Below are 15,868 nucleotides of genomic sequence, written 5' to 3'. Positions count from 1 at the left end.
GTTTCTCTTTGTGTATATTTGCATAGGCTTTTTTCCTATCCTTAGAAATTATTTCATAGTGTTTTATACATAGAAATCCTCCCTAAGCTGAGACCAGATGCATATTCACTATTATGACACTATTTTAATTATTATACTTCTATAATGCATTTTAATATCTGTTATTACAAGTCTGAATTTTTCTTCTTTTAGAAAATCTTTAGTGTAATAACGAATGTACAGCTCAAAATTTCTCATTTCAGCCACTTTGAAGTGCACAGTTCAGTGGTGTTAATTCATTCTCAATGCCGTACAGCCATCCTCAGTCACCACTGCCCTCGCTTTCCATCACTTCACACGGGAGCTCTGCCCCATTAAGTGCCCAGCCCTTCCCCCAGCCCCTGGTAACCTGTTAACTACCACCTGTCTCTGTGCAGTTTGCTTCTTCTAGGTATAACATATAAGCGAGATCATACAGTATTCGCCAATCTGGCTTATTTCATGCAACACGATGTCTTCAGGGTGTGTCCATTTTGTAGCACGCATCAGAACTTTGTTCCTTTTCTGGGCTGAATGATGTTCTGTTGTGCATATATGCCACATTTTGTTTATCCCTTCTTCAGTTGCGGGACACTTGAGTGCCTTCTATCTTTTGGCTGTTGGGAGTAATGCTGCTATAAGCATTGGTGGACGAGTGCCTGACTGAGTCTTTTCAATTCCTTTGTGTACATGCCCGGTGTGGGGCTGCTGGCTCATCTGGTGATTCTATTTTTAGCTTTCTTTTTTTTTTTTTGTCTTTGTTTTTTTAAAGTTACATTAAAAAAATATGAGGTCCCCATATACCCCCCACCCCCCTCACCCCACTCCTCCCCCCATAACAACCACCTCCTCCATCATCATGGGACATTCCTTGCACTTGGTGAATACATCTCTGAGCACCGCTGCACCTCATGGTCAATGGTCCATGCCATAGCCCACACTCTCCCCCAGTCCACCCAGTGGGCCATGGGAGGACATACAATGTTGGTAACTGTCCCTGCAGCACCACCCAGGACAGCTCCAAGTCAAGAAAATGCTTTCTGAGGAGTCACCGAACTGATTTCCCCAGTGGCCCCACCATTTTACAATGTCCCCGTCCGGGCGTGCGGGCTCCTGTTTCTCCACATCCTTGCCAACACGTGCCCTGCTCTGTTTTTATAACGACAGCGTCCTGGCATGGGAAGTGCCTTCCCGGTTTCGACCTGCTTTTCCCTGGAGACCAGCGCTGTCCCGCGTCTCCCATGTCCTTACTGGCCCCTGGCATGGCGTCCTTGGAGTGAATTCTTAGTCAGTTTTTTTTTTTTTTTAGTGTTTGTTACTCAGTTGTACCTACAGATAAGCTTTAAAATGATTTTGTCATGTTCCATTGAAAATTCCCTCTTGAATTGTGTTTGGGGTATTGTTGAATTTGTCCTTTAATTTGGTAAAAACGAGCATCTTTATAGTGCTGAGTCTTCCCACTATGGAATTGATATACATTTCCATTAAAAGACACCTCTCTGTTTATGTATATATGTGCGTGTGTATTTATAGAGATGTATTAGAGAAGTTGTGGGTTTACAGAAAAATCATGCAGAAATTAGAGTTCCCATATACCTCCCCTGTTGTTGACCCTTGGATGTTTGTGGTATGTTGGTTACAAGTGATGAAAGATTATTATTATTGTACTTTTAACTAAGTTCCATTAGAGTTCACTGTGCTGTAAAGTTCTGTTTATTTTTAAACTTTTTTTGTCTTTATTTTTTAAATGTTACATTAAAAAAATATGAGGTCCCCATTTACCCCCCACCCCCCTCACCCCACTCCTCCCCCCATAACAACAACCTCCTCCATCATCATGGGACATTCATTGCACTTGGTGAGTACATCTCTGAGCACCGCTGCACCTCATGGTCAATGGTCCACACCATAGCCCACACTCTCCCCCAGTCCACCCATCGGGCCCTGGGAGGACATATGATGTTTTAAACTTTTGTTCTAGTGATATATATAGCCTAAGAGTTCACCTTCACCTACATTTGAATGTAAACTTCAGTGCTGTGAATTATGTTCACAATGTTGTGCTACAACCATATCCATCCCCCAAACTTCTCTACCACTCCCAATAGAAACTCTGTATCTATTTGTTAATGTTAGGCATGAACTCCCCCTTCCCTTTTCGCAGCCAGAAGGTACCTCTTCACGCTCCTTTGCTTCCTTACTACCACAGTTCTAAAGAATTCATTACCTTCCTATTCTTAGCCCTGGAGCCCCTGGTGCATTTGCTAAAGGAACTCTCAGAGCCCTGAAATGCAGGCCTGAGCTTAAATCACCACAGGAAGGGGCAGGAAATCTGTGCTTTTGCATAATCCTCTTTCGACAGACTAGTGGAGGGCGTCCCCTGCCCTTGGCGATTACCCAACTCTTGCTTCTTTCCTGTGTCCTGCGCTTTGGCTTTATCCCTTCTTCTCTGACTGTGCGTGGTGGAAGAAGCAAGGAAAATAGGAAGTCTGAACTTCATTTGGAGGATTTCTTGCATGCACAGCTTTGTTTTGATGAGAGGAAAGCCAATGCCCAGTGACCATGGATAATAAAGACTGATTGCATTTTCAATGCAGTTTCTTACCCTATCTCTTATAATTTGTTCCCGAGAGCTGATTCATAGTTACGATAATTGAATTCTGCTCTGACTTTTTCCATTGTTCTTGTTCATTTTTCCAGGTTTGCTGTTGCTTTCACAGAGTCAATGAAGGAAATGGCACAAATGCAGTGGGTATGTGTTTATTTTGAATCATGATTTTAGGTGGGTTGATGGAATCCCAGAACTGAAGACATGAAAGGCAGTCTTATTAAAACAGAAATGTTCCCACTGATAACTGCCTGGGTAGCTACAATGGTGTATTATGTTTCCCATATATTGATTTTTTAAAAAAATTTGCATAAATACTCTTATAACTTCACTGTAATTTAAAAAATGTTACTACCGAGTGGCAAAAATAGCCCACTAGCCAAATCCTTTTCTGTTTTGTCTGTTTTTCTTTTTGTGTGCTCAGATTGGGTGACTGAAAGGCTGCATTAAAATGCTCTCGTCTTGGGGAGCGGGTGTAGCTCAGCGGTAGAGCACCTGCTTCCCATGTATGAGGTCCTGGGTTCAGTCCCCAGCACCTCGTAAAAACAAAAGCAAAACAAAAAACCTCAAGTCTTCTGGTCTTCTAGTTGGCAGATATAGTTTCCTGGGTGGGACTATTTATTTCAATTGCTTTAAAGAATGGAAGATGGGTGCTCTACAAGTTAGTCCCCTTATTGCCTTTTTTTAAAAAAAAGAAGCTTTAGAGTACATAAATGATACATCGAAAATTTAGGGGGATTCCCATATATCCCCCTCCCCTCCCACACTTTCCCCCATTAACCTCTTTCACTAGTGATGCACATTTGCTACATTGATGAACACATTGAAGCATTACTACTAAGCAAGTCTGTAGTTTACATTATAGTTTACACTTTGCAGGGCACATTTTTATGGGATTTGACAAAATCTATAATGACCTATACCCGTCATTGCAATGCTATGCAGAACAATTCCAGTATCCCCAAAATGCCCCATGTTTCATCCACTCTTCCCTCTCCTTCCCTCAGAACCTCTGGTGGCCACTGCCTTTTTATCGGTATTACAAGATCTTCCTTTGCTAAAATAGTAATAAGCTTACTTTCATCCATAGTTGCATTCCCCCCTTATGTTTGTTCATTCCTCGGTCTTGAGGATTTGGGGATGGTGATGCCCGCTCTGCTTCTGATTGAGAGGGGGCTTGGATCCCATAGGGCAGATGGGTGGACCTTTCTTGCTCGCAGTTGTAGATACTGTCGGAGTCTTGGTCGGTGACCCGAGGTATTGGGAATGAAAGACAAAGAAAGATTGCGTTCAGGGGATCTGAGAGCATTGCTTTCTCAAGCTCATCAGACAACTTTATTGAGTCGAGGGGCTAGTATATATACCCCTAACATACGTGACATTCAGCACAAAATCAAGTTACCTGTTACCCTTACCTCATTCTATATTAACTAGTGATTGATGAACACCAACACACTTTACTGGAACTATTATTATAAAAATCAGTAACTATGCTCATAAATCTTGTTACTCAGGTTGTTCTGTTCTATATGTATTGTTCTGCCTGCAGGTGTGCTTTCTCAGCCAAGATATGATCCGCACCAATAATCACAAGGGACAGTTTGACTCAGTGGTCAAGGAAGTAACTTGCTTCCATGGAAACAACATGCATTTGTTTCCCACAGATACTCTCTGCTTTGGGGATGGGCATTGTCCATCATCATCCTTTTGTTAGTTGTCCTGGGCAAGTGCAATGAACTAGAGAGCAGGTGTTCAATCTGACTTAGAGGGCAGGTGCAATGAGCTGGTGAGAATGACCAAGTGCACACTTGGAGAGGTCCTGCCTTCACTTTACTTCACCCCCTTCCCAGGCAGAGAATTTTGGTTGCACTGCTTATGGTAATTTAGTGAATTGTCATTCCAGAATAAAAACAATGGCAAGATTCCTAGCTCCTGGTGTTACGTTGCACCTGTTTCTTCTCAAGGTCGCCGTCTGAACCCGTGGTCCTCAAGGTGTGGTCCACAGTTCCCCAGGGCTCCCTGAGGTGCGTCAGGGGCCTCGGCACAGCCAAGCCTGACTTCCTTGTAACTCTAACATGTCATTTGCCCTTTTTTTGCTGTGTGACAAGCAAGGGTGGCCAAGTTGCTGATGCTGTACCATGCAAGAAGCCATGGCCCCACTGTGTTAACAGTCATGGGTTACTCACGGCCACCCCTTGCAGTGAAAAAACAAAAGCCAGTTCACTTAGAACGTCCAGAATGAGGCCACAAAGACAATTAATTTTATCAAACACTGATCTTTGCATACATGTATTTCTAATGTTCTGTGTGATAAACCAGGAAGTATGCATAAAATATCCCCACTGCAAACAGAAAAAAGTGGGAGGGTTATCTCCCTTGTGTGAATGAGTTGCAAGCTGAACTAGCCACTTTTAGGCTTTTTTTTTACTTGAAAGATGACTGTGGCAGTTGGATAATACTTATGAATTCCAAAAATATGATTATGTTTATAAACTGGTCTGTTCCTCTGGGCGTGCTCCCCTTTGAGTGTGTGAGATTCAGCTGAGATGTCTTTGATTAAATTATGTTAAGATTAGGGCTTTGATTTGACCAGTCAGTAGTGTGTGACAGTCCCCGCCCCCTAGGTGGGCTCTATGAATGGACATTCACTCAAGGAGAGCACAGAAGCAGACACGTGGGAACAGAGAGAGCTCCACAGACACGGCAGAGGAGAGAACTTGACCTGGGGCCCTGGAGAGAGATGAGCCATTCGCCTGATGGTTTAGAGCTGACCTCATGAAGAGAATAGAGCAGTTGAGCCTGGAAAGAAACGAGCCCTCCAGCTGAGAGTGAAGAAGCTGGGGCCACGGAGCCTGAAGAGGAAGAGGGCGGCTGAGTCCTCGCAGACGTCGCCCGCCATCTTGCTTCAACACGTGGCCACAGACATTAGGTGAGGAAGCACCTCTTACGGTACCTTGAGTTGGACTCTTTGGGGTCTTGTTATGTAACATTTTACCCAAAATAAATGCCCTTTCTTAAAGCCAACAGAGTTCTGGTACTTTGCATCAACACCCCTTTTGGCTGACTAATACAAACAACAAAACTGGTTATTCAAACTGGGGCATTTGGCAGATATTTTCTTAAAAATGATTGAATTGAGCCAGTCACTTCAAGGAAAATAACTTGCAGTATTTATTGCCAATGATGCAATTTGAATTTTCAAGCAAAAATTAGAATTTTGGAAAGGCACTGTGAGGCTGACACCTTTGCTGTACTTGAAGACATTCCCACTATAGTGTTGATACTAACAGATGTGATTTTTTTAATATTGAATAATGAAATATGTGAATACTTAGAATATCTATATAACTTAGGGAACAAATGCTTTTCAACTGACTAATACATGACATTACAAAATCATATGTAGATGAAAGATCCATTCAAAGTTCAAGATGGACTAGTGGCTAGTAACGTAACAGAGTTAGAAAAATTCACTGATGTGATTTTGGATTCCACATTGCAGCTTACCAGTTGTTGAGCTTTGATATAACATATTCAAGATGAATACGTACAATGATTTGAAAAGAGTATTAAAATACTGCTTCTTTATCCAACTACATATCTGCAAGAGGCAGAATTTTCTTTATATACTTCAGCCAAAACAACATATTGAAACAGTTTGATGGGAATAGCAAATACGAGAGTCCAGCTGTCTTCTGCCAAGCCAGACATTACAGAAAGCCTTTGCCTGGGGAAGCTTGTTTCCTCTCCATGAATTTATTGTCTGTTCCCTGATTACTCAGTCTTAAATGTCACCTTTAGCAGGAATCCTCTCCTGTCCTTCCAGAATTGGCACAGATGTCTTCACTTAGTGTATCAGTTAGCTTTTGTTGCCTAACAAGCCTCTCCAAAGCATAGCACCTTAAAACGAACATTCTTTCTTTTCAGATTTTTTTTTGCAATGGTCAGGCTGGATGGTCCAGTTTGGACGGACCTCGGGCCTTAGCTGGGACAGCTGGGACAGCTGAGGGCTCTCTCCGTGGGGTCTGTCGTCTTATATTTGGCTCAGCAAGTAGGCAAGAACACGCCCCAATGCACAAGAACTTTCCAAGTCTCTGCTTATCTCTGTTGGCAGGTATCCCGCTGGCCACAGCACATGGAGGGGTGGGGATGTGGCCTCTAACTCGTTAGGAGAACTCGCCAGCGTCGCATCGCGAGGGTGTGGGCGCAGAGGGGCGGGGGTTTTTGGCTGTTTTAATGACCTACCACACTTCGTGCTCCTCCCAAACCTTCGTGGTACTTAACTTACCTTTTTCTCTGTTCGGCAGTGAGCTCTGAGGACAGGGGTGAGCGGTACCTCCCTAGTCTAGCCCCGGAGGAGTCCATGCCTCCCAGCGTTCCATAAATATCTGTGGAGTTGAAGGTTCTGGGATGGGTCCTGCTTTAGAACTTTTTATTACAGAATTTCAAGCATCCCCAAAAGTGGCAAGAATAATACAATGAACCCCTGTATACCAGGGGTTCTTAACTAGGGGTCAATGAACTTGAATTTAAATTAAAAAAAAAAAGAATCTTGTGGGTGTGATGTATTTATTAAATAATACACATGATAGTGTGGACTTAGTAAGGGGTCTGTGGAATGGAAAAGGTTAAGAACCGCTGCTCTTTATCCACCACGCAGCTTAAAAACTTTATCAGCACCCTTCCATTCTTATCTAACCTGCCTCTCCTCCCATGCCCCCCCTTTTTTGGGGGAATATTTTTTAAAAATCACAGACACCACGTGACCTATAAATGTATGTCATTGTCCCCCCCCCCCCCCCCGTGAAGGCACCTTGCTACGACTTTATTTTTCACCTAAGCACCATGCGATGGATGATTTTTATGTGCTGGAAGACCCCGGCAGGTGAAGAGGAGATGAAGAGGGGCTCCAGAGTATAAGTATAAGCGAACATTTCCATCAAGAGACTTGGAAGAAACTAGGAAAGGGAATTTGGATGGGGAAAGGGAGAGGAGCTGAGTTTTGCAGTCCCAGACTTAACTGAGTTAGAGACAGAGGCTGGACTCTGGGGTAAGGTCGGGTACGGGTGGAAATGCGGGGCTCTCCGCCCAGGAGAGCGTGGTGGAGACAGGCCAGGGAGCCAGGGGTGAGGAGGCCTTAGGGGCAGATCAGGGGCCATAACCTGAGCTCGAAAGCTCTTCCTAGACGAGGGTGACTTCTGTAGGTAGTGACGGAGCTGAACTCACGCGGAGACGCGCTCCGTTTGGGACCCGTGTGGCGGCAGGACTGACGATGCTTTAGCAGGGTAGTGTGGGGTGCCCCCACTGATGGCAGGCGAGGCTGGCCTCCTGCCTGTCCCCCAGTTCTCAGCCAACGGCACCTGCCCTCTGTGCTCTCCCCCACCGCGTCTGTTCTACTCCTGGGTGAGCAGCTTTGTCCTCAGAAACACATCTCCCTGATAGAATAAAAGGGCATGTGAAAAAACAAATCGAGAAGGCAGTAAAGATTGTTTGGCTTGGATGATGATGACTCTATAATAAAAACTAATAAATATAGATGAACTTGTTTTTTTTAATCTTTTAAAATGGTAGGGGTTAGTTTTTAAATTTGAATGTGATGCTGGTTTTAATACAGGTGTGTCTTTTTTTTTTTTTAAGTTTTATTTATTTATTTAATTCCCCCCCCCCCCCCCCGTCCCCCGGTTGTCTGTTCTCTGTGTCTATTTGCTGCGTCTTGTTTCTTTGTCCGCTTCTGTTGTCGTCAGCGGCACGGGAAGTGTGGGCGGCGCCATTCCTGGGCAGGCTGCACTTTTTTCATGCGAGGCGACACTCCTTACAGGGCGCACTCCTTGCGCGTGGGGCTCCCCTCTGCGGGGGACACCCCTGCGTGGCACGGCACTCCCTGCGCACATCAGCACTGCGCGTGGGCCAGCTCCACATGGGTCAAGGAGGCCCGGGGTTTGAACCGCGGACCTCCCATGTAGTAGACGGACGCCCTCACCACTGGGCCAATTCTGTTTCCCTGTGTGTCTTTTTTTTTTTTTTTTAAATATTTATTTATTATTATTATTTTTAATTACATTAAAAAAAATATATGAGGTCCCATTCAACCCCACCGCCCCCGCCCCCCACTCCCCCCACAGCAACACTTTCTCCCATCATCGTGATACATCCATTGCACCTGGTAAGTTCATCTCTGAGCATCACTGCACCCCATAGTCAATGGTCCACATCATAGCCCAGACTCTCTCACGTTCCATCCAGTGGGCCCTGGGGGGATCTACAGTGTCCCGTAATTGTCCGTGAAGCACTATCCAGGACAACTCCACGTCCCGAAAACGCCTCCACATCTCATCTCTTCCTCCCGTTCCCCACACCCAGCAGCCCCCATGGCTACCGTTCCCACACCCATTCCACATTTTCTCTGTGGACATTGGATTGGTTGTGTCCATTGCACACCTATGTCAAGTGAGGGCTTAGATTCCACATGGGTACTGGATGCACTCTTCCCGCTTCTAGTTGTAGACACTCTAGGCTCCATGTTGTGGTGGTTGACCTTCTTCAACTCCATGTTAGCTGAGTGGAGTAAGTCCAATAAGTCAAAGTGTAGGAGCTGAAGTCTGTTGAGGCTCTGGGCCTGGGTGTCATATTATCAGTCCAGAGATTCAAATCCCCTACATATATCTTAAACCCAGCACCAACTACAATTCCAATAAAGTAGCACGCAAGTCTTGTGAAAAGAGATCCCCTCTGAGTCCATTTCCATCACGCAGAGACACCAGCTCCAAAGAAGGGCCATCTGTCATGGCAGTGAACCCCTTCTGCCATGACCATAGAACCCGTGGGTCTCTTTATCCCTCAAAAGAACCAATACCTGGGGTTGTATCTACCTTATCTGTCTCTTAGACTCTGTTCAGTTGTACATAGGGCTATTCCTTCTGACAACCTCCAGACTCTTTTTTAGAGACTCACAGCCTTATAATCTCATTTCTCCTTTCCATTTCCCCCTTACATTAGGTCAAACCGCTTCCCGAAGTCATGTTATTATATGTAGACAGTTATATTCTGCTGTTCCGCACTGAATCTTTAATTCAAGGTCATTTTCTAGTTGCTTCTTCAGCTGGTATGTGGTAGTGATCCCTCGGTGCCAGGGAGGCTCATCCCCGGGTGTCGTGTCCCACGCTGCGGGGAATGCACCACATCTACACGCTGAGTTTGGCTGTGAGAGTGGCCACATTTGAGTAACATGAAGGCTGTCAGGAGGAAACCCCCAGGCACAATGCTACTCTAGGCCTTGTTCTTATTGCAGGTGCAAAGGCTCAAAAGTATAGCCATTAGTATCAAGAGCCCACTGTTGGGCCCTCCTTCCTTCCTGGTTCTTGCCGTTGCACCTGGAGGATTGCCGCTGCTCTCCCAGGGCCCACAACAGTGACCCCCCGGCCAGGAGCCCAGTACCCCCCCAGCTGTTGTTTTTAATTGTTTCCACTATGAGTATATATAGACATTACCATATACCCTGGGCATATGCCCTGTATAACTCCCTGTCAACCATATATATCCTGTCAATAATATCCCATATCAGTATTCCTCCGCTGCCATTGTTGAACCATTCTGTGATCCAAAACTTCCCGTAAAGTGAATCCCAACATAATGTCAGCTTCAGAAGAGTCTTAGATCACCAAAATTCATATATACAATATACAGTATTTCCCCAGATCCACCATAAAACCTTTTGCCTTCCACAGCAATAATCTTTTAACTTATTCATATCATATTTCCTGAAACTGATGTACAGATTCCGAAACTATAGTTTTCAAACAAGGTAACATTTGTGCTTACTATGTGGTCCATATTTTAGGTTGTACAGTTTTCTAAATTTTTTAGTTATCCTATGTTTTGTCTTATGGTTTTCATTATTAGTCTGTCGTCCCCTATATGTTTTTGGTGTAATATTAGCTGTTTTATATTCATCCTCGTGTACTCTCACATAACTCCTCTTTTGCCCCCTTATTTACCTTTGTTCCATCCATTGCACGTCCATTTTCCCCTCCCCTTAGGGCCCACAACGCTTGCCAATCTAATGCCCTGGGAGCCGTCCTTTCTCACGAGAGATACAGTTCTCTCTATTCGACCGCATTAGTCTTCCCCAGGATATGGGTCCACCCCACCCAATGGTAGAACCCACCTTGGCAAAATGAGCCTTCAGCTATTCCCTCCGGAGTCCGTCCCGCATCAGACCATACCCCCTGAGCGTCCTAACCAGGTAACCCTCCTACTTATACTTTGATACGTTTTACTCAACATTTAGTTCTCAACGAACTTCTGGCACTCTCCCATGTTTGTATGTTGCCCCTCCGTCCCACCTATTTCTTGGACCATATTACCCCTCTTCCCATCCCCAGCCCCCCTCAAACCCAGAAAACCCCACCCGAAGGTAACCCCTTGCCCCCATTTTGTCCCTTCTTTGTGCTCATACTTACCCCCAGCTCATCACAGATTCCACCCCTACAGACATTAACTCACATCCTTCCTCCACCCCCCGATTTCCAGTAAGCCACTTTTCCAGACTCTAGCTCTCTGAGGCAGTTAACTTATTTCATATCATTGAGGTCATATAGTATTTGTCCTTCAATGCCTGGGTTGCTTCACTCAACATAAGATTCTCAAGGTTCATCCATGTTATCACGTGCGATTGTAGTGTATTGGTTCTTACAGCTGAGTAGTATTCCATTGTGTGTATATACCACATTTTATTGATCCACTCATCTGTTGATGGACTTTTGGATTGATTCCAATTTTTGGCGATGGTGAACAATGCTGCTATGAACATTGGTGTACATATATCGGTTTGTGTCCTTGTTTTCAGATCTGATGGGTATATACCCAGCAGTGGTATTGCTGGGTCATATGGCAAATCTATGGATAATTTTTTGAGAAACTGCCAAACTGTCCTCCAGAATGGTTGGATCCTTCTGCATTCCCACCAGCAATGGATGAGTGTTCCCCTTTCTTCACATCCTCTCCAGCATTTGTATTCTACTGTTTTTTTCATGGCTGCCAATCTTATGGGAGTAAGATGGTATCTCATTGTAGTTTTGATTTGCATTTCCCTGATAGCTAGGGATTTGGAGCATTTTTTCATGTGCTTTTTAGCCATTTGTATTTCTTCTTTGGAGAAGTGTCTGTTTAAATCTTTTTCCCATTTTTTAAATGGGTTGTTTATCTTTTTGTTTTCGAGATATATGAGTTCTTTATATATGCAAGTTATAAGTCTCTTATCAGATATATGGTTGCCAAATATTTTCTCCCATTGTGTGGGTTCCCTTTTTACTTTCTTGACAAACTCCTTTGAGGTGCAGAAGGCTTTAATTTTGAGGTAGTCCCATTTATCTATTTGTTCTTTTGCTGCTCGTGCTTTTGGTGTGATATTCATGAAGCCATTTCCTATTACAAGGTCCTGTAGATGTTTCCCTACACTGCTTTCTAAGGTCTTTATGGTCTTGGCTCTTATATTTAGGTCTTTGATCCATCTTGAGTTGATCTTTGTATAAGGTGTGAGATGGTAATCCTCTTTCATTCTTCTACATATGGCTATCCAGTTCTCCAGGCACCATTTGTTGAATAGGCCATTCTCTCCCAGTTGAGAGGGTTTGGTGGCTTTATCGAATATTATACGGCTATATACATGAGGTTCTATATCTGAACTTTCAATTCGATTCCAGTGGTCTGTGTGTCTCTCCTTATGCCAGTACCATGCTGTTTTCACTACTGTAGCTTTGTAGTATGTTTTGAAGTCAGGAAGTGTGATTCCTCCTATTTCGTTTTTCTTTTTCAATATGTCTTTGGCTATTCGGGGCCTCTTTTTATTCCAAATAAATTTCATAGTTAGTTTTTCTAGTTCCTTAAAGAAGGCTGTGTTGATTTTTATTGGGATTGCATTAAATGTGTACATCAGTTTTGGTAGGATAGACATCTTAATAATATTCAGTCTTCCTATCCATGAACAGGGAATATTCTTCCATTTATTTAGGTCTTCTTTGATTTCCTTGAACAATCTTGTATAGTTCTCGATGTATAAGTTTTTTACCTCTTTAGTTAAATTTATTCCTAAGTATTTGATTTTTTTATTTGCTATTGTGAATGGTATTTGTTTCTTGATTTCCTCCTGATCTTGCTCATTATTGGTGTATAGAAATGCTACTGATTTTTGCGCATTGATCTTATAACCTGCGACTTTGCTAAACTCATTTATGAGTTCTAGGAGCTTTGTTGTAGATCTCTCAGGGTTTTCTATATATAGGATCATGTCATCTGCAAATAATGAAATTTTGACTTCTTCCCTTCCAATTTGAATGCCTTTTATATCTGGTTCTTGTCTCAGTGCTCGAGCCAGTACTTCCAAGACAATGTTAAATAGGAGCGGAGATAATGGGCATCCTTGTCTTGTTCCTGATTTTAGAGGGAAGGATTTCAGGATTTCGCCATTGTAAACAATGTTGGCTTTAGGTTTTTCATATATACTCTTTATCATGTTCAAAAAGTTTCCTTGTATTCCGATCTTTTGGAGTGTTTTTATCAGGAAGGGGTGCTGTATTTTGTCAAATGCCTTTTCTGCATCTATAGATATAATCATGTGGTTTTTTTCTCTCAATCTGTTTATATGGTGTATTACATTGATTGATTTTCTTATGTTGAACCATCCTTGCATACCTGGAATAAATCCCACTTGGTCATGGTGTATAATTCGTTTAATGTGTTGTTGAATACGATTAGGAAGTATTTTGTTAAGTATTTTTGCGTCTAGGTTCATTAGAGAAATTGGTCTGTAATTTTCCTTTCTTGTGGTGTCTTTGTTTGGCTTTGGTACTAGGGTAATGTTGGCATCATAGAAGGAATTAGGCAGTGTTCCTTCTGTTTCGATTTTTTGGAATAGTTTCAACAGGATTGGTGTTAGTTCTTTCCGGAATGTTTTGTAGAATTCACTTGTGAAGCCGTCTGGCCCTGGGCTCTTCTTAGTTGGGAGATTTTTAATGACTGATTCTATCTCTTTGCTTGTGATTGGTTTGTTAAGATCATCAATTTCTTCTTTCGTCAGTATGGGCTGCTTATGTATTTCTAGGAATTTGTCCATTTCCTCTAAATTGTCATTTTTGTTGGAATATAGTTTTTCAAAGTATCCTCTTATGATAGTCTTTATTTCTGTGGGGTCAGTGGTGATATCACCTTTCTCATTTCTTATTTTGTGTATTTGCATCTTTTCTCTTTTTTTCTTTGTTAGTCTTGCTAAAGGTTTGTCAATTTTGTTGATCTTCTCAAAAAACCAGCTCTTGGTCTTGTTTATTTTTTCAAGTGCTTTCTTATTTTCTATTTCATTTAGTTCTGCTCTTATCTTTGTTATTTCCTTCCTTCTTCTTCCTGTTGGGTTACTTTGTTGTTGTTTTTCTAATTCCTTCAAATGTGCAGTTAATTCTTCAATTTCTGCTCTTTCTTATTTTTTGATATATGAATTTATGGCTATAAATTTCCCTCTCAGTACCGCTTTTGCTGCATCCCATAAATTTTGGTATGTTGTGTTATCATTATCATTTGTTTCAAGGTAGTCATTGATTTCTTTTGAGATTTCCTCTTTGACCCACTGTTTTTCTAAGAGTGTGCTGTTTAATTTCCAAATTGTCGTGTGAAGTCTGGGTCTCTGTCCCTTGCAAATTTCCAGCTTGACTCCACTGTGGTCAGAGATATTGTTTTGTATGATTTCGATCTTTCTGAATTCATTAAGCCTTTCTTTGTTGCCTAGCATATGGTCAATCTTGGAGAATGTTCCATGTGCGTTTGAGAAAAATGTATATCCTGCTGTGTTTGGGTGTAATGATCTATATATGTCTATTAGATCCAGCTCTTCTAATATACTGTTCAAATGTTTTGTTTCTTTAGTGATTCTCTTTTGAGATGTTCTGTCCAGAGTTGATAGTGGTGTATTAAAATCCCCCACTATAATTGTAGATGCATCTATTCTTTCACTTAGTTTTTCCAGCGTTTGCCTCACATATTTAGAGGCACCCTTGTTAGGAGCATAAATATTTATGATTGTTCGATCTTCTTGACAAATTGTCCCTTTCACTAAAATATAGTATCCTTCTTTGTCTCTCACAATTGTTTCGCATTTAAAGTCTATTTTGTCTGATATTAATATAGCTACTCCTGCCTTTTTTTGGTTGTTGTTTGCTTGTATGATTGTTTTCCAGCCATTCACTTTCAACCTCCATGAGTCTCTGGGTCTAAGATGTGTCTCTTGTAGGCAGCATATAGATGGGTCGTATTTCCTTATCCAGTGTCCCAGTCTGAATCTTTTGATAGGTGAGTTTAATCCGTTGACATTCAGTGTTATTACGTTTAGAGAGTTATTTATGGTAGCCATATTTTGGTTGGATTTGTGTTTGTTATATTTTGTTTGTATTATTTTATTTTCCCCTTCTATTTTTGTCTTTCTTGTTGCTTTTACACTCTCCTCCATCTCTGACTGTCCTGTTTTTTCCTTTCTTCCTGCAGAATTCCCTTAAGAATTTCTTGAAGGGGAGGTTTCTTGTTGATATACTCTTTGAGTTTCTGTTTATCTGTGAATATTTTGAACTCTTCATCATTTTTGAATGCTAGTTTAGCTGGATAGAGTATTCTTGGTTGGAATTTTTTTTCCTTTAGTACCTTGACTATATCATACCACTGCTTTCTTGCCTCCATCGTTTCAGATGAGAAATCAGCACTTAATCTTATGGAGTTTCCCTTGTATGTGATGGTTTTCTTTTCTCTTGCTGCTTTTAGAATTTTTTCTTTGTCTTGAGCATTGGATAATTTGACAAGTATATGTCTTGGGGTGGGCCTGTTGGGGTTTATGACCAGTGGAGTGCGCTGTGCTTCTTGGATATGTACATCTGTCTCTTTCAGTAGATTTGGGAAGTTTTCATTCATTATTTCCTGCAACACTCCTTCTGACCCCTTTCCCTTCTCTTCTCCTTCTGGAATGCCTATAATACGTATGTTTGAGCGTTTTGCATTATCATTCAGTTCCCTAAGTCCTATCTGGATTTTTTCTACCTTTTTATTGACCACTTCTACTATCTGTTTGATTTCCAATGCACTGTCTTCCACATCACTAATTCTCTGCTCTGCCTCTTCTAGTCTGCTGATATTTGCTGCAAGTGTATTTTTGATTTCTTGAATTGTGGTGTTCATTTCCATCATATCTGTTATTTTTTCATGCATGTCTGC

General features: G+C 42.2%; 1 protein-coding gene across 2 annotated transcripts in view; it reads left to right on the top strand.

Annotated features, from left to right (window-relative positions):
- The window catches only part of GLT1D1 (glycosyltransferase 1 domain containing 1), a 120,877-nt gene that overhangs the window by 30,390 nt on the left and 74,619 nt on the right, over positions 1–15,868 (top strand). For both annotated transcript variants that reach the window (XM_058281215.2, XM_058281214.2), the window contains exon 4: positions 2,719–2,770. In XM_058281215.2, the coding sequence (XP_058137198.1) occupies positions 2,719–2,770 (52 nt within the window). The remainder of the gene's footprint in view (positions 1–2,718; positions 2,771–15,868) is intronic.

This window comes from Dasypus novemcinctus, chromosome 19 (assembly GCF_030445035.2).
Source record: "Dasypus novemcinctus isolate mDasNov1 chromosome 19, mDasNov1.1.hap2, whole genome shotgun sequence".
Classification (NCBI taxonomy): domain Eukaryota; kingdom Metazoa; phylum Chordata; class Mammalia; order Cingulata; family Dasypodidae; genus Dasypus; species Dasypus novemcinctus.
The sequence above is the reverse complement of the archived record's forward strand: the minus strand, read 5'-3'. Positions and strand labels throughout refer to the sequence as shown.